This window comes from Copidosoma floridanum, unplaced genomic scaffold (assembly GCF_036245765.1).
Source record: "Copidosoma floridanum isolate Cflo_tuat_1 unplaced genomic scaffold, Cflo_Japanese_pri ptg000029l, whole genome shotgun sequence".
Classification (NCBI taxonomy): domain Eukaryota; kingdom Metazoa; phylum Arthropoda; class Insecta; order Hymenoptera; family Encyrtidae; genus Copidosoma; species Copidosoma floridanum.
In genome coordinates, this window is record NW_028321906.1 from 2,580,822 (window position 1) to 2,600,277 (window position 19,456).

General features: G+C 37.8%; 1 protein-coding gene across 1 annotated transcript in view; it reads left to right on the forward strand.

The window, feature by feature from the left end:
* Positions 1-12,379, forward strand: part of LOC106644186 (protein trachealess) — a 363,163-nt gene extending 350,784 nt beyond the window's left edge. The window contains exons 10-16 of the mRNA XM_089596061.1: positions 2,184-2,305; positions 2,629-2,822; positions 3,239-3,345; positions 6,000-6,147; positions 6,233-6,357; positions 9,202-9,578; positions 11,402-12,379. Coding sequence (XP_089452187.1) covers positions 2,184-2,305; positions 2,629-2,822; positions 3,239-3,345; positions 6,000-6,147; positions 6,233-6,357; positions 9,202-9,578; positions 11,402-12,379 — 2,051 coding nt within the window. The remainder of the gene's footprint in view (positions 1-2,183; positions 2,306-2,628; positions 2,823-3,238; positions 3,346-5,999; positions 6,148-6,232; positions 6,358-9,201; positions 9,579-11,401) is intronic.
* Positions 12,380-19,456: the final 7,077 nt, after the last annotated feature.

Genomic DNA, 19,456 nt, shown 5'->3' on the forward strand with positions numbered 1-19,456 from the left:
AAAGTTGCAACTGGGAATATGGATTATGGAAAGCCTTGATATTCATAACCACTCGTTAAACAGCAGTGGACAAGCACACGGATGAGATTAGATCACTTTATCTTTGACGTATTGTAATTTTTATCCAATTCCATTATCTAAATAAACACGTCTACCTCGTACACGAAACAAAACCTTGAATTTTCGTTGCAAGACCTTAACTTACTAGAAAAAAAAAAAATAAATAAATAAATAAACACCGTCAGACATCTTAATCCATCCACATTCCGTCTTCTCGAAACACCACGCAACCCTCACCTTCTCGCCGTCAGCACTTCAGTGGCATATACTCTCCCGGCATCAGCGAACCCAGACCACGTCGTGGACGACCTCGGTACTCCCAACACCTGTCTCTCCCTCTCCTGTATCCACAAGGTCGTCGCGAGCAAATCTCGCGGAGAACACCCTCTCCCACGTGCGCGAGAGCCAGAACAGTAGATAGCAGAACGTGACGAGTGGCTCATTTCCCCCGGCCCGGGAAACCACGATCGGTCCAAGCGCGAGAACGTGACGACGACTGCTGCCCACGGTGCGAATCGGCCTCGTTTCGTTTTCGGTCACGCCCTGTTACGCGCGTGCACGCGAGAAAGGTGGCGTAGACTGTGTGTTCGAGCCGATCGAGAGTCCGGAAAAAGGGGGTCTGCGCTCTCCCTTCCTCGGTAACTCGTCCACGTGAATGAACGTGTAACCTGGAAAGCGTGACCAAGGAATAGCCAGTGTGCTCCTGCAGTTGGTCAAGTCGAGGAGGGAGGCCAGTGCACGCACACGCCACGGCTCAACAATGGTGTATTCCCTATAGTTCCGGGGAGAGAAAGATGATCACGTGGCGGGAAAGAAGGAGAGCAGAGAGGAGGTATACGCGAATCGGTGGAGGTGCGGCTACGTGCTGGTGGCGTCGGACGTGCTGCTGGAGGTGCGCCGAAGGTGGGTTCGGCACCCACCCGGGGCAGAATGGGGGAGACGAGGAGTCCGTGACGGGGGTTGAAAATAGTCGGCTCGCGGCCTTATGTTCCATCCCTTGGCTCGTTCATGGTCGTCGTTCGGATGGGGTCGTCGCACCTACGCTCGGCCTCACGTGGAAGCCGCACGGGAAGCGGGTGGTCTACGTGGACAAGCGTGCCAACCGAGAGGGTGGATGACGGGAGTGGCAAAGGGGAAGGGGGTGGTCGCATAAGGTATGCAACCCCCGCGGTATTCCCCAATTGTTATTCCGCGCGAGACGGCCGGCAGCGAGCTTTCGCTCTTTCCCTTTTCCCCCCCGGCCCAGTTCAGCCCCCCCCATCCCTGCCCCGAGTGCCGGTATCCACGTGTCGCGTACGTGTATACGTGCACGGAAAAGAGCTGGTTGGTACGGCCCGGATGGATAAAGCTGTTGTACGATGGCCGGGAGTCACGGCTTGGGTAGACGTGCGTCGCTGGCTCGTTTGTTCGCGACGGGGGAAGGGGTCGCGTGCACGCCTGGGGTTCACGTACGGGGCAGACAATGGTCAGACAGTTTGGGTTGTTGGTGGATGCTCGGCCTGGACCAGGTGACCATCTTTATTGATCATTGGGTCGTCTTAGGTCGTGCGTTGAGAATCCAAACACATCGGGGTGCATCTATCCATGCAATGAAGATAGCTCACGTAACAAATATCATTAGATATATTCGATGTGATGTACTATCACTGTAAATCCAAGCGTGTTTAATTACACGTTTAAAGTATGTAGTTGAAATTTTTTATTTTTTTTATTAAATATATTGTGGTGGCATGGATAAGAATTTAATGAACAACCAAACCTATGATGCACCAACTATTCAACCAGTTTCACTAAGCTGGACACTTGGGAAGAACCAACGTAGGAAAGCTGTGGAGGAAAAAAAGTTGGCTGTCACAGATTGAACACGCTTAAAAGTGTGTAGAGTCTATGACAGAAAGTTTTACTCTCTGCTTCTTTGTATGTGTCTATCGTAATAAAAAAAAACAGTTTAGTTTAATAAAATAGGTGAATTAGTTTACGAATTATCGATTTTGATTTTATCAGCTTGCCTTTTTCCATTGAAAATTATTGTTTTCTTTTTTTATAAATACACTGAGTTTTTTTTTCTTAAAAGTAGCATGAAATAAAAATATCGCCGTGCATCGGTGGATTTGTAATTGCAGTTTCGTCAGTGATGTCATTAACGGCCAGCGGAACGTACAAGGGCTTCGACCGAGCCTTTTGCGTGCGCATGAAGTCGACGTTGACAAAGAGAGGCTGCCACTTCAAGTCTTCCGGCTACCGAGTAAGTACTTAGTGAAAAGTGGCTTGTGCCTCCACCTGTAATATGTACATTATCCCGAGCCGTCCACCATCGCCCGTGGCGTGTGCTAGAGTTCAAGTGGACTAGACGCACTTGTCGCCTTCGACGAGTTTGCTTTTGCACTTGAGGAGTGGAGGGATTATCTCGGATTCCTTCCCAGTCACTCGAGAGTTTTAACGATTTTCGCTGCAAATCTTACATTCCCACAACACTCCTTTTCCATGATAATGAATGAATCAACAATTAAGTGAATATACGGTAGTATTGTGAAGAGCGAAAATAAATATACAATTATTTCTGTGCAGGTCGTGCTGCTGCTCTGTCGACTGAGGCCACAGTACACGTTCAGCCACACGAGGAAATCATCACCACCGCTCATGGGGATGGTCGGCCTAGCGATAGCGCTTCCGCCACCAAGTGTACACGAAATCAGGCTCGAGGCCGACATGTTTGTCACGCGCATCAGTTTCGATTTCCGGATAGCGCATTGTGAACCAAAGTGAGTGTACGGTTATAGATTATGCGTATGGGCGCGCACCTCTACATTGTACATCCGTCCACTGTGTCCCGTAAGATATTACCTGCATGGGTTAGCTCACTGCAACTTGGTTTTACGCGCCATATCTTTGGTTGACTTTTTTTTACCACCTTTTTTTCTTCATTACTTAGATTTGCGTATGATATATAAAAACGAATGATTTTCATGTCTGTATTTTTAAATGATTTCTAAAATTGACACAATCTCTAAGATGCACGTATTCCTGCGCCATCGCACCAGTTCTTTAGTTACGACACCCGCAAACTCCACCGAGTGGGTTACTCTAAACTTAACTTAATCCTAATGAGTCTACGAGTCTGCTGATTTTTACTTAGAGTATAAAACGCAGAAGTACATAAGCAATGTCGTTGTTGCAGGGTATCCGAGCTATTGGACTACACAGCGGACGAGCTGACGGGGAAGAACCTGTACACCCTCTGCCATGGAGAGGACGCGAATCGCCTTCGGAAATCCCACATGGATCGTAAGTATATGACCAAAGATGTGAGAAATGTATGGAACTATACGAGTCCTGTGAAAAAATGGACCTTCGATTCTCATAAATTGGCAGAATTCCACGGGCAACGCAACGTGAGACATCCCAGCGATAAATCCGCGTATTTGATTTTTTTCAATAAAACGACATCGGGCGAGAGCGCGCTTGCATCGAACAAGGCGTGGGCACGACAACCAGGCTGAAATCGAAAAAAAGGGGGGAAAAAAGCCCCAAACGCGCGTTGTCGTCGAACGTATCTGCCATAAAGCACAGACGCCACAACTCCTGCCTCCCTCCTCCTCTCACACACATATGAGCGCATGCAGGCGGCGGTAGTACACATTGCTTCCCGCATTTGCACCCAAACGCGCCCACATGGACGCGGAGAGGCTTCGATATACGTGCCGTGGCAACGACAACGGCGACGGTGTACGGCGTAGCATCAGCAGCGTTGTCGACGGGATTAGGTAGTTGGTATGCAGAGCGGGTCGGCGTACGCCGGATGCGGCATCTCTAGCGAGTTGTTGCCCTCCCTTCGGTACCCTCCCCCAGCTCCGGCGCTATTGCACTTTTCCCTCGCTTTATGATGTACACCTTGCGGGTGTTGTGTATGCGAGGGACGTGCAAAAAAGGGCCCATAGCGCAAGAGCCTCCGATGATGGAGCTGTGTCTGTCATCGAGGGAGCGGGGGGTGAGGGGGAAAAGATGGATAGCTCGAGAAGACGACGTATGGTCCTTTGAAGGATGATGAAAAGGGAATTTTTCGTCGTCGTGATGTTGGTTGTGGTGGAAGAATGCTTCACTGTTTCCCATCGCGTCGATTGGTTCTTTAATGATAGGGTACAATTGAGCGAAGAATGAAAATTGTCGGAGATTGAGTGCGCGAGTACGGAGAGAAGCAAGGCCTTGCAAAATGTAATCTAAATTACGCATTAACTCGGTGATTGGAGTTCTCTTAGATTTTTTTTTTGTGATTTCAGACTCGAGTGATAGAAACGATTGCAATGATAAATTAATATCGAATCTGGTGATGTTGCTAATATTTACATGTATTGTATTAGAATAAAAAATGTAAGCAGGTAGAAAAATATTATGTGAGCTCGTAAAATGAGTTGATACTCGTTCGTTATGGGCGCGATAATGTATCAATGACAGATCAATACTGCTTTTGAATGCTGTGCCAAGTTACAGTTCAGTATTGATTGGATCTTCTATCTAATTATCAAAATAATATCTTATTGTAATTTGTCATCTTAATGTTAATCAAGTTTTTTTTGGATTTTTTTTAACAATTAGATATTTTATTAATATATAGTATAGCTATTTGATTAAGAACTTTTTACCTCACCGGAAGAAAAACTACATTAAGTTATTGGCACAAAGCTTCTAGCTGCATATTTCTTTATACTGTTCATTGTTAAATGATATCACTGATTACAAGCATAAAAAAATTTTAAAATATGAATTATGAAAAAATGTGTATAAAAAATCCTGAAATAACTTCATCAATCTACATACGTAAGCAAATATCCACGTACACACAGACATTTTTTTATTTTCTACCCAATTACGTTTCTTCGTAAAAATTTGTATGATCCTTTCGGTTCTATGACATAAACCATTTTTTCAAAATCCATAAAAAGCTGGAAAACACGTTTAAAAGAACATTTTGGAAAAATCGATAAACTCCTAATCAAAAGAGCACGATAGCAAACCAAAATATTTTCTCTCGCGATAAGAATCTCAAGAATGTCGTATTCAATTTAAATTGATCTTGAGAATGCTGGGATACGACTAACTACAGACAGACCTTTTTACCAGAGTAACAACTTCTAATAAACTAATTCATCTTTTAAAAAAAAAAAACGATTGATAAAAGTAGCGGAAATTTATCAGTTTTTAAAAATTTTAAAAACCTGACAATAACAATGCAACTTAAAAAATCCTTCAAAAACGAAAGCACAAATATCGTTCCGATGTAAACGAAGTGAGCCATTGCCGTCGTCAGTCAAAGGCGGTTTAACGTGCGGTGGGGGCAAGAATAGGTGGTCTTGCGCCTCTCATCCCTTTCACCTCACCTTTATCTATCTTCGTCTCTCACTCCTTTCACCTATTTGTCTCTCCCTCTCTCCCCACCTCATACATCTTACTTTCTCCTGGTTAGGTCTCTCCTCCCTGTATAGTTGTCTCTACCTCCTTTTTCATCTCCCTCTCCCTCTCTACCCATGTCCCTTTTCCTCCGTCCACATTCTATGCTGAACATACGCATACATCGCCACTCGATTGCGCGTGTCCACACCCTCGTCATTTACTACCTCACTCGCTCATTCGACGGAAGTCTACGCCCTTTTCCTCCTCTCCTTCCATAGTTTTCCTTTTCATTCTCCTCCTCTCACTTCTCGTCCCTTGTTTTATCTTCTCTGTTCTTCGCAACGTCAATGCTCGTCGGGATGCACGACACGTTCCATTGCTTTTTATTAAATTGACGATGATGTAAAGTTTTTGCGTGAAAAACTTCTCCTCGAGTCCATCACTTTCCATCTAGGACTTGATCTATTTTGCAATAAAAATAGAAGTAAACGTCATTGTAGAATAGACAAAAACTTTAGTAGTCAAAATTCATTTGTTTTTGTTTTTTTCAGTGATACACAAAGGGCAAGTATTGACGCACTATTATCGACTTATGAACAAAAGCGGCGGCTACACGTGGCTCCAGACTTGCGCGACGGTCGTTTGCAACTCGAAAAACGCCGAAGAACAGAATATTATCTGCGTCAACTACGTCATAAGGTTCGTACCAATTTGTAAAATTTGTGACAAAAGATACAATTTTGATGATTAACACAAAAGTTTGTCTTATTGCGTGTAATTACAGCGGTCGCGAGTATGCGAACTTGATCATGGACTGTTGCCAACTCGAGGACAGTGTGATGGGCGTCAAGCGAGAAGACGCGGCTGGTAACGATCCTGAAAACGGTTCGCCCGACGCTGACAGAGGAGGTGAGATTCTGTTAGATTCAGTCTTTGTTCTCGTTAGCCTTGTCTTTTGATTTATCTTTTGTATGTCTTTGGTTATTTATCAGTAACATTACAACGTTAGTTTATTTGTGTTATGAAATTTTATTTAAAATTTTTAGTGTATTTATCAATATGCGAAGCTCCTTTAATTGTTTCGTATAAAAAAACACCTTCATTCCAAAGATTTTCAATCGCCTTCTATTTCTTGTTCTCATACATTCACAACAAAGACGCTGATTAACTATGCCGATCCATCATTGCGGTCGCAAGTATTGTTAGTCAAAGGAAAGGAGGAAATGGGTCGATGACACCCTAAACTCGCAATGGTAGCTTTTTATCCCCCATTAGGTTTTGAAGCAGCGGTAGCCTGTTATAAATGAAATCAAATCAAATAACATTCCTGTACAAGTCATGGAAAAAAACTTGTTTACTTAACTATTTAATGTTTACTCTAACTATTTCAATCATTGAAAACAGTAGTTATGTTAACTACATATTTGGTTACAATGACCAAAAAGACCATTAGGAATTGCTAAAAAGAGAATACATAAATGCTTAGTTTAAAAACAATTAATTTGCACTTATTTGATTTATCTATGCTAATTGAGTAGCTGTAATTCACAAGTTGAGTGTAAAGAACAAAGAATGTAACAAAAGCTTTTTTTTATCCAACATTTATTTGCCGTAATCATTTATTGGAATATTTAAATATACATTCAAAAAATAAAGTGCTTTTTATGCATAAAATGGTTAAAAAATGAGACTCAGTGGTATCACGGTTAAGTTTTGACGGGTGTTCTAGTTACAGCAACTATTTTTTTTATTGCATGAACCAAATTTTTTATCCGTGTACAAACTATACAGGCTTCATGTCAGTTTTTAAAAGAAAAAGTCCAATTGTCTCTAAAAAAGCAGGACGATAACTTCCATTATCACCTAATCGGAATAAACTTTGACACTAATTAGCAGCACCTATGAGGGCCACTATTTTTCCTTAGTACCTGTGACGTGTAATGGAATACCCATGAACACATCTTACTACAGAAAAATTTAACATGACTTGAAAACACCTGCACAAGGGACAAATAAAAAGTCTCGAAGCACAGCTGCCTTCTGAGTTTTCGAGTCATCCACAATGACCATATACGACTAAGTATGAAAAATATCGCGTCTTTCATCTCGATGAACGAGACGGAGACGAGAGACATTGATCTACGACAGATACTACAATGGAAGAGGACACTGACGCACCTACGAATGGACGATGCTTTCAACGTACATGAAAACCATGACTTCTCTTTCCACGACCCGCATCTAGCATGTACAGTTTTCTAGTTTGCTTTTTGTGATAAATACGTACTTATTTGTTTCTTTTTTTTTTTTTTTATGTGGATTCAGTGGTGCCTTGTAAAGGTAGTCATATGGGTCGCTTTCGTTTGAAGATACACACGTTGTTCTATTAAAAAAAAAGATAAATAAGCGGCAAAGAAAAAAAATAGTACATTTCATACCAAACGCGTATTTCCTTCAACCTGAGACGACAAACGAAGAAATTTCAAAAATTTCTTCAAGGATCATTTGTAGAGTTATTTCTTTCCCTACAGGTGTACGTAAAATTAAATAGGTATTTAGCTAATTTTTTAATCTCGTAGGATATCCTAATTTTGTAATAGTACAAAGGATTTCGTCACGTTTATTAATAACAACTTTTTTCTGCAGCCAAGTTAGCCTAATTAAGTTATATCTGAAATTATAGGTGAATTCGTTTCACACGTGTGTATAAAAAATGTACAAGCATACATCACCCTATGAAACACTATTCATACATTATTTAGTGATATAAATTATACTTGTATTATTATACATCTACCACTTTAAGACAGCCTAGATACAGTCAAGCAATAGATACATTTTTTTTCTTCTAATTACGTACGTTTTGAAATATGGACAGTAACGATCTAGCTTAATTTTAATCACCATCAAGTCATGGTATTAAAAATGAATAAGATTTTACTACACACAATTTTGAATTTTAAGTCAGCATTATTACCATCCTGGAATAACTGAAATGAGTTGCAAGTTTTTCCATACCATAAAGTATATGTAGCATCTATTTGGAATGTAATCCAATATCTGTTGTTTTTTAATGCCCTCAAAATTAAAAAAGCCTCTTTCAACCTATAATTTATTTCTGGAGTTAGAATGTGTACGTCCAATGAAATGATGTTGATGAAGTTAAGCAGACTACAAAAGTGTTGTACAAGTTATATTTGACACAAATGTCTTTTTGATAATATACAAATCTTGAGTATTTCCATCTTATGTAAACTATTATCATACACTCATTTTTAATACGAAAATACAAAAAAAAATAATGTAATTTTGATATTTAACCTTTATAATTTTTTAAATTACACAAAATTTTTAGCTGCTACACATCTACATTAGTTCCTATGTTCTACTTCTAATAGTTGTTAAACTACACAACAGTTAAAAGTTTGGTATACCTTAGAAAATAATACAAATTAAATGTCATAATAACATAAATTGTATGTATTTTTTTACTTAGAAAAACATATTGTTAATCACGAGTCAATTTTTTTTAATGTAAATTACACAAAACTTGTTGAGACCGTTTAATTTTAAACTGAATTTTTTTTTTAGCAAACTTTGAAGAAATGCATTTCACGTAATAATAAAAAAGTTAACTAAGGATAAAAATACCATTCAACTATGATTAAAAAAAGAAAAAAAAAATTTCTACACCTTCGCGAATTCGCTACCCGTTACTTGGCTCAAACTGATTCAGTCCCTTGTTTCCAGAAGGCAGGAGCAGTGGAGGGCCCACACACCAACATCCTGAGCACTCGCACCGATCGCCTCACGACGACAGGGACGAGGCCCGGGGCTCCGAGACGGACAGAGGTGGTCGTCACCACGACAACATCGTAGCCCATCTACAGCAGCAGCCCCCAGAGCCCCAAACGCCGAAGCTGCAGCAGCGAGGGCGCAAGAGAAAAGTCGCGGCTGTGCCGGTGGCCCCTCCTGTGGTGGAGGACAGCAGCTCGAACGAGGACGACGACGACGAAGAGACGGGAATGAAAAACGTGACGACCAACGGACGGAGTCACGCCCTTAGTCCCGCCTCGTCTAGTCATTCAGTGCCCGCGAACGACCAGATGCTGAGGACAGGCAGTCCAAAGGTGAGCCACGGGGGGATTTTGCAGTGGCTTACACTTTTTGATCTTGGATGGAAAGACGAAAGGGCTTTGCAAGGGCTCTAATTTTTTGCTATGAACTGTGAAACAACATTTGTGGCAAAAACTGAGCGTCTCCATCCGTACACTTTTACAACGCCCACTTGATTAATTTTTAACGCTTCAAGTTTCTTTTTCGAACCTTTTAAATATTTTTACTTTTGTTTTCTAGTTTTGAATAATCTACTATGAAGTGCTTGAATTAATTGCTTAGAGGTTTCATAAGGACATGCATAAAATTTTTACTCAAAGTCTGTGGCAAAAGTTGGATATTCAGTTGTTAATATTATAAAACAGTTGAATTAACAGTTTACGAGATATCGTCGTAGAAATAATTTCGTGGATTACTCAGTTACGTTTCGCGATGTCAAATTGAAATATTCTTCGTCAAAGTAGCACTACAAAGCACAAATTTACAGAATCAGTTACAAGTATTATCTCACAGTGGTTTTGAAATACAAGTCTACTTAGCTTTGATTTGCTATGTTACTCCACACATATAATATACAATCGTCATTTCTTTCACCTCTCAAATTATTAATAAATCAATGATTAAGATAGCAATGGGGACATCTTACTTCATACAGCTTTTGAACCATTAGGTTACAGTTAAAAATAAACGAAGTTAGTTTTCCGGAGTGCCGAATGAGTAAAGGCTAGGTATCGTATTTAAATTTAAACTAATTAAATTTAAGTTTATCACTCTAGTTGACATGCGAAAAAATTGCTATAATTGTTCGATAAATGTTGTGTATACATTAATATTGGCTAAATTTTTTATTACCTAATATAGTATATATATATATATATATATATATATATATATATATATATATATATATATATATATATATATATGTAAGTAGTACCTCCAAGAACCTTCTGTGTACCAAAACAGCTTCTATAGCTTCGAAAAAAGAATATTAAATTGAGCACTGCCAATTTTGTATCTGATTGTTCTTCTGATTTTTTGCAAAGGCGTCTGTGAAAAAATTACTTTTAAACTGACCTAACACAACAAAAATCTTTAAATTGATTCTTCAGCTACGAAGTATCTCTCTCCTAAGCAAATTAAGAGATATAGGAACATAATCGATTGGTGAAAAGTGTACATTTTATTACAAAAAAAAAAATTATTTTGCAAGCTCTATTCAAATAAAGATATTATGCTGTTTCATGTATTAAAATTTTAATTAAAAATTATTGTTAGTAAGCCTTAGTTCTATACTTAGGATTGTGAACATGAAATTCTGAAACCTAAATGAATTGAATTAAAACAAATCCATCATTGTTTTATCTATTTCTATAAATTAAAGAAAATTTTTAATTAATGGATGATTGAAGAAAACAAATGAACGAAAATTTCTCAAACTACTTTTAGCATAATAGCGATAATATAGGTAATTTAAGAATGTGTCACTCTCACGTATTCCTGATGAGTGTAACCGTAAATTCTGGTTTAACTGATGTGTAACAGTAACATTTTCTGATTACTCGATTTAAGTTAACTCACTATGAAGGAATCGAGGGGAGCTCATTTCTGTTCACCTACAACACGAAATTTTCATGTTAAAATCTCATGTAAAATCAGTGCTTATTCATACATGCATTATACAGTACAGTAAACGTAATAGACAAGTGTGAATAATTAAGATATTTAATACAATTTATCCATCCGTGCTTATTGTAGTGAATGAATAGTCCGATGTAAAAAAAAACCCTTATTCAAACATTTGCTAAGCCATTTATTTCACATCTAAATCTTACAGGTACGTCGAACGGACGAATTGACCGAAGCGCACCATGGTGGGACAACAAACACCGGAGGTGCATCCGTGAAGGACCTCGAGCAAGCCATGTCAAAGCACCTGCCCGGTGCCACTGGCCTGACAAAGCCCGACTCCCCAGTGATCCACCAACCCACGGACTTTAGCACGGATGCCCTCCTCAAGCAGCAGCAACAAAAGTCAACGATCCAATGGATTGGCGCTCACCACCATCTAGGCCATCTGAGTCCCCAGCAGTCGTCCACCAGCCTACCAGCATCGGCGCTGCTCAGGCAGCTATACGCTAACCGCGAGAGCGTCATCCGAGCCAACGTGCACGGAATAACCTCAGGTGGCAATGGACCACCCGGCAGAACACCCTCTGCCGGTGGCTACTACCCCGAGAACCCCCAGACTGGTCCTCTACCGACGCCACCTGGCTCCGAGGGCTCGTCAAACTACAGCGACCACCAGTTCGTATTGTCGGCCCACAATCAAAAGCTTGGCGCTGGAACCGACGCTTTCACGAACCTCGTGTCCTCGTACACGGCAACAGCTGGATACGCGGTCGACTACCACTCGGCCATGACCCCACCCTCGTCAGTCTCGCCTCGTGACAAGCAGCAACAGCAGCACCAACATCAACACCAGCAGCAACAACAGCAACAACAGCAGCAACACCAGCAGCACCAGCAGCAGCAACAGCAGCAACAGTTGGGAGTTAACAGTTACGAGGCGTCGGTTTACGGGGATCCAGTGCTGCGGCATCAGTATGAACCGGCCCAACCGCTACCCCTGAAGCCACAGGTCTACTCCGCCGTGCACCCCAGCGCTCTGGATGCGGCCGCGGCGTACGCTACGGCTAGCTTGGCCACCGAGCAGACGCAGTTCTACCATCACCCGGCAGCCGGTCCAGGATTCCACTTGTACCATCCGGCCAACAAAACGGCCACCAACGGCTGGTATAGTTCTGCTTTGTAGTGTCGAGGTTGAGCTCATGGACAATTGCGTACTTAAATCACGAGGATCGATTATTTCAGTTATCATGGTGCGGGTGCGCGACGGCCAAAGTTAGAGGCTAGCAAACACTCGTCGAAGATAATCCAGGAAAGCGCTCAAGCGTTGCGTGGAGCCTTCTGACATTGAGAGCATATCATTACATTGTTTTAAGTTGTTTTTCGGCAGTGACCCCAGCGTTATGTTGGATGCGCCGGAGCTATCGTGACTGTAGAGGTTTTATGTTTTTCGCCAAAGTTGAAACTCATGGAATGAGCGAAATGACACTTATGTGAAACTATTTACATGGACCTAAGAGGTCGTTGGAGTTCACGAAGCGGAATCGTGGAATTATACATAGGTTTGGGACGAATGTGCATTAATCCTTTTTTTTCTGTTCACTTAACTTATTTATCATTAACCAGTGATCGATTTGCGAAATCTATTTCAATTGACTTGTCTTTGACACGGGTAATGTTTAATAGTGTTGTTACTTAGAAATCTTTTTTTTCTGATGTGTTACTAATTGACGAAGAAAAATTTTTCACAAAATCTTTTGTACCTTTTTTCTGGGTTGTAGAGTTGGAAAAAGTCCTCATTTACTTGAGAAAATGTATTCATTCCATGATGTTTACTTATTATTATTCAGCAAATAATATAATATATTGTGAATACATAGCCCATCCTAATTCCTGTAAAAATTGTGTTGATCCATGGTGGTGTACTATAAATTGATAAACATGAAAAATGTAAATATTATTCTAAAGACGACTCTTTAATTTTTTTAAGCCTCCGATTATATTTAGTAAGAGTATCAAGTACTAAAAATAAGATTTTAGTGTTGCTTAATCATAGTAAATAATAAAAAATGAAATACTCTCTTATACATTGTTTTACCACGAAAATGAAGACGTTAAATTTTCAACGGTTAAAAACTTTACGTGTCATTGCGTAGTTTTGTAAGTTTATCGCTGGTTATTTATCGAATCGAACTGATGCAGTTATTAGATAAATATTTTTGTTTATTATACATGTATTGAGACACATTGTCGAATGAGATGCGTAGGATTATTTACAGTTATGCTTGAACGAACGATGTCAGAGTGACGTTATGTATATATCAGAGTTCGATTCAACGATGACTCGGAAATAACCACATAAAGACTCGATTACGTTGAATGAATGATTTTGATGAAAAAACAGATCCAATACCCATACCCTTGTATAAAGTAACGAAATGTAATATTTGTGGTGTAACGTCAGATGGGTGAGCGTACGTTGATCTACATGTAACATGCTTGTGCTAACGTTATGACCCACTCCACTGTTCGCAATCATATCATGTTAGAAGAAATGCCGGCTTATTTAAAAAAAAGGTCATAGGCAACGTAATAGCCAAATGGCAATTTTATTATTAAAAACAAAACGACGAACAACAGTTATTTCCTGATGTACATATTTTAACCTTGAGATAACACATGTAGTAAGTAAATACTAAAATAGTTACTCAGGTCCATAGGCTTTTACTGATGATATTAGCCTGACGTATTATGTGATTATCTCATGACTAAAAAAAAAAAAAAATTAATAATTGCTTAAGAAAAACTAGAATCAAGATCATTGATTGTATAAGTGTGCAATAAAAATGGGTGTGGATACTGCGGAAACATATGCAATCCGAGAGAACTTTCTATAACGAAATCTGTCTTCTGAACTTTTTAAGTTCTTGGACGCACTGTGTTGTACAGTTTTTAGCACTACGTATATCCATAAATGGTAATATAATACGCGTATCTAATCGATCAGCGATTTCTAACTACCTGTTTATTTGTAAACAGAAAAGACAAACGACTAAATACATATTGTGAAGGTATAAAGCTGCGTTTGACTACAGTACATAAGATAATCGAAGTGGTGATTTATCATCGATTTTTCGATTGCAAAAAAAATTACACGAGAAAGCTAATGTAAAAACGCATGGAAAACTCTTTGTGTGTGTGTGTGTATGCAATCATGAAAAAACATGCGTGTGACGTGTGATATATCGCAAAGATAAATACTATACATTTTGAATATAAACCATGTAATTCTAAGTTAAAAGTTGATCCAAGCGACAAAAGAACGTAAAATCGAATGAATTTGAGATGGACACTTATAAACGTGGAAATTTGATTTGATTAGGCGCTGTAGGTGTTATATTGCAATTTTTTTGTTGATTTAGCTGTACAGATTTACTTTACGAATGTTATAACTGTAAATTGAGTACGTAAGATAAAAAATAACTGTATGAATACGCAGCTATCGTCGTTATTATAGCAAAACATATCATTTTCTGCGTTCAAATTTCTTGTTTCTTTAAAAATTAACAAATTGATAATGTTATTTACAAGTAAATAAATTTATCAAAACGATAAAAAAATTATCAGTGAATATATATACCTACCTATCTTCTTCTATCTATACATGACTTTTCGGGACGCAGCCTGTTATCATTTGTTTTCTTTTGTAACGCATTAAAAATCTACACAATACATGGATTTTATATGAAAATGGAACAAAAACTTAAGTGTTTCTATATAATTACTCCTTTCCTCCTCAAAGATAATAAAAATAAAAATTTATGCGAGTTGTAAGGATTTTCATTCATGCAAATATTTGAACCTCATTGCGTTTAAGTAATTAAGGATATTTATGCGTGACTCTTAGATCAACATACCTTACAAGAGTATTGGCATTATGCCTCTACCACGTGACCTTAGTATATACATGACTAATATAGAGGAGAAATAACACAGATCTTATGGGAGGAATCTTGTTTTTATTTTTTTTCGCACTTAAAAAGATATTGAGCATCAGCAGCAGTAGCGCAGCAGCAGCAACAGCTGAAACAAACAGCTCAAAGTAGGGTTAAACGGCACTCCGTATACGTTCAAAACGCTGTTTCAACCTTCATGAACGAATTCATCAAAGGAAAAAAATAACTACGTAACTCTCATTATGTCAGTAACATGGAATTAACAACCTTTTTAAGCTCAATATCTTTTTAAGTGCGAAAAAAAATAAAAACAAGATTCCTCCCATAAGACCTGTGTTATTTTCCCTCTACATTAGTCATATACATACTGAGGTCACGTGGTAGAGGCATAATCCCAATTCATACGTAGTTAAAAGTTGTAAGAATTTTGCGAAAATAATACGCAGAATCTGGTAAAAACTTTTTCAACAGAATATTACCGTAGCTTTTACACGCGTGACCACAATGTTTAATATGAGAATAAGATAGTGTAAATAGAACTAAAATCTTCTTCTCGATTCTACGAAAACGATGTACGTCTTCATTCCGTATAAAATTCCATTTACTTCACAGAGCTCCTAAAAATTAAATAAAAACGCTCAGTCTTCTGAATTACTTGACAATTTGTATAAAAATTTGACTACCGTGAGACTTCTCAAAAATAGATAACATAGTAAAAGAACAGTTAAGTTTAGAAAACACGCTGATGAAACGCTTAAGGCAACCTTGAAAGCAGAACCTGCTTCAGCGTAATATCGTAACATGGGAGGTCAAACTCCACTAACAGGCTTTGAATTGTGGAATTCATGATCTGCAACGAGATTTCATATGATAACAAGTGCGTCGTTTCGTACACTTTATGTCTAGTAGACCACTCGCTATACCAGTTTAACTGTAACAATATCCAGTAGCTCAATACGATTGATGCTTCATTTTAAATATATCGTATATTAGCGGTTAAGAAAATTGAACAGCTAGTTAAGTTAGTTGAGTTTTTTAGCCTTAAAATATTAAAACATAGATAATGCTATATAAGTTATACCATTTCTCTGCTTGATGATTTTGAAATTTGGTAGTACACAGAGGTAAATGTAACACCGGCAAGCCCTACTGCACCTAATAACATCGTTGACGGCTTTGTCAAATATTTAGATTAGTCACCCTGTTGAATATTTGTAATACAAAAAATTTTGTGCATCATTTTTACAATATAATGTGGCTATGGGTTGGTCAATATAAAAACTTAACTTGAATTTTTAATTTTTTATATTTCTAAATAAAAGTTAAAAAATGATTTTACGAAATACAGCATCTTTAGAAAATAAGTAAAGATGTTCGAAAACGTTAAACAAACTTATCGGTCATGACTCAAAATAAATTTTTTTTTTCGGAAAAATGTAATAGTCTATCAGATAATATGAAAATCTTTATCTTAGTAAGCTTCAAAGTCTTGATTTCTACAATATCAAGTTCTGTAACACACCGTTTTAGAGTTTTTACATCTGTCAGAGTACTCTATGACTTCCACTATGGATTTATGGAACACAAGTCGTTGGATTATTTGATGAAGTCTTATATATATAGTTATTTAAGAGCCATTTAAGAATAAACTATCAGTATACAGCAGAAAAACACAACTTAAAGAATAAGTTTTGAGCTTGAGTCCCGAAAAAAAAAAGGAATGATTTAGGGGTAAATGGGGGTATTATTGCTATTTTTTTAGTGGTTAGCTTTAAACGATTGTCTATGAAATTAAGTGCGTCAAATCGTTGGGATTTTTTTTTTTATCATAAATGTTGAACTCAAAAACTATTGAATTCCCCTTTTATAAATGTATTAACTCATGAATATCGATTTAAAAAGAGGTTTTAAAGTTCAGTTACCAATGCTGGTATTATTGCGGGCCTGTATGTATTATTGTGCACGTACTATTGTGGTCAATTTCAATGCTAAATCAACCGGGTATCCGCAATAATACCACCATAGTGAAAGAGGTTATGTGTGCACCAGTTATTGTGGACGTGATTTTTTGTTATACAAATGTGAAGTTTTTAAGGCTATTTTTGAACTGAAGTTCAATGAATTAGATACTCTATAGATTGATTTGATAATTTCAAGTATTTACTATCCATAACTCATCTATGACGGGGTCATTTTTCATATTAGCCCGAAAAATACTGAAACTCGACTTGATGTAAAATTTGAGGTTTTAGGCTCGTTTTAATGCCCCGTGTACACTAAGGGTACTTTAATTCGTTCCGCGGGAAATTCAAAAAGTTTTTAAAAAATTTTGAGCACCCCTGGATGTATGATAAAGTAGATAGTGGAATACCTACCTCATATGATAAAACAGATTTCTAAACAGGGTTGGTACTGCTTTGGAGCAGAAAATAGGGTGATTGTTTGTTTTCTCTCTTACTGTCACTAATTTCTTATGCCTAATTTTAAAAAACAAAACTTGGGATTGTGTAAAAGACAACTATTAATAGTGTAAAGCTATCCAACGACGGCCACTGTTATTACTGCAGACTATGTGCACAGCAACATGTATTTATGTTTCATTGTAACCTGAAATGAGTTATTGTCCATTTTTTAATTAAGTAAAGTTACTTGTGTTTTATTTACTATTTAATAAGTTATTATTAATTTTTCAATTACATTCACTAAAGTAAGAAAAGTTACTTGTGAGAGAAGCAGCTATTTATTTTCTTGAAGTGGCAGTTTAAGTGTGGAGTTATTGAAGCAGTAATTGTCAACTGGAGCATCAGATAAGTATAAAAAATATATTTTTTTCTATTATTACTGTTGGTGTAAGATAAATTTCTTTGTAAAAAATTTGCTTTCTATAGGAACCAACACTCTATTAACTAGCAGGATATCAATGTTTTCAAGCTGACCTTTAAAGTGAGAAAATTTCAGTCGATTATGGAATTTGAATTAGCTGTCCAGAGATGAAACTATGGGATTACTTTATTCAGGATTATAATCATGGTAACGCTGACCTTCCAATCACTCATCTGCATAAATTACTACCATACATGCTGCCCCAGAGAGTATACGTAATCAACCAAAGTCCAAGATGCCATGTCAGTGAAGAAATAGTGAGACATGTTGGGTATATAAGCTTCGACTAAGTCCAAAAGTGAGAAGGTGATTCTCGATACTGTGGTTTACATGTGTCCTATTTATGAGCTGTTTTTTGGGTAATAAGTCTGGAATATTAATGTATTTAATTTAACTTATATTCTCAATGTTATTTATTAAGTTCAAAAATTTTGTACTCCTGAATTGACTGATTTTAAATATTTAAGTGAAAACAAAGAAAATAATATTGAAATGAACTAAAATTTGGTTTGTTTACAGCTATGCTACTGTACAATACATATTTACAAGTATGTAACTTTAATATTTTGTATAGCTGCATCTGGCAATAATATTAAAATGAACTAAAAACAAATGGCATACTCAGACATCCTAATATACAATAGGAACAAGAGTACATTACAATAATGATAATAAAAATATTAATAATAATAAATGTTCACTTTTTTAGAGATACTTCATTTGGGATGATACACTACTGGATCTGATTGTCTATAGCTGACTAACTTGATGTATAATCTGAAAGGAGACAGAAAATTTGGTTGAATTTACAAAATTTTACGTAACTGTTGGTTTATTTTATTATTTTTATTACGTTGGCTTTTTTCATGGTATTGTAATATTAAGCCATCCATCTTCATGGTGTGCAATGAAACGTAAAAAGCTTAGGTATTGTAGAATATCTTTATTCCGATTAGTCAGGTAATTAATCGTCCACCTGCCGCTATGTATTATCCTTTGGATCTTGCTGTATTGTTTTCTCAGCAACAAGTATATGCGCTGTACTTTAGCAACCGTAACTGAAATTTTCACAATGATGTCACTTGTCATGCCGGTACACTAACAAAATTAATAAATTAATAGTTACCGTCTTCTTGTAGAAGGTTTGGGATGGCACGCACAACTATTTCCCGTATTTCTCGGAAAGCTTCGGCTCTAAGTCGTTTGTTAGCATAATGGCAATGTGTCCTGGTATACAAAAAAACTCGATTGCGAACCTCCTCAGCAACAACTATTTCGATCGAATTCATCTTGAAATGAACAGAAAAATGGCAGTAAAACGCACGTGCTCATCTATTAAAATCAAATGAATTAATGCCTTGTTTTGACACGTGTTAGTCTATCCTTGCACTCCCTTACTGTATCCTCTTAATGAGCCGAGAACA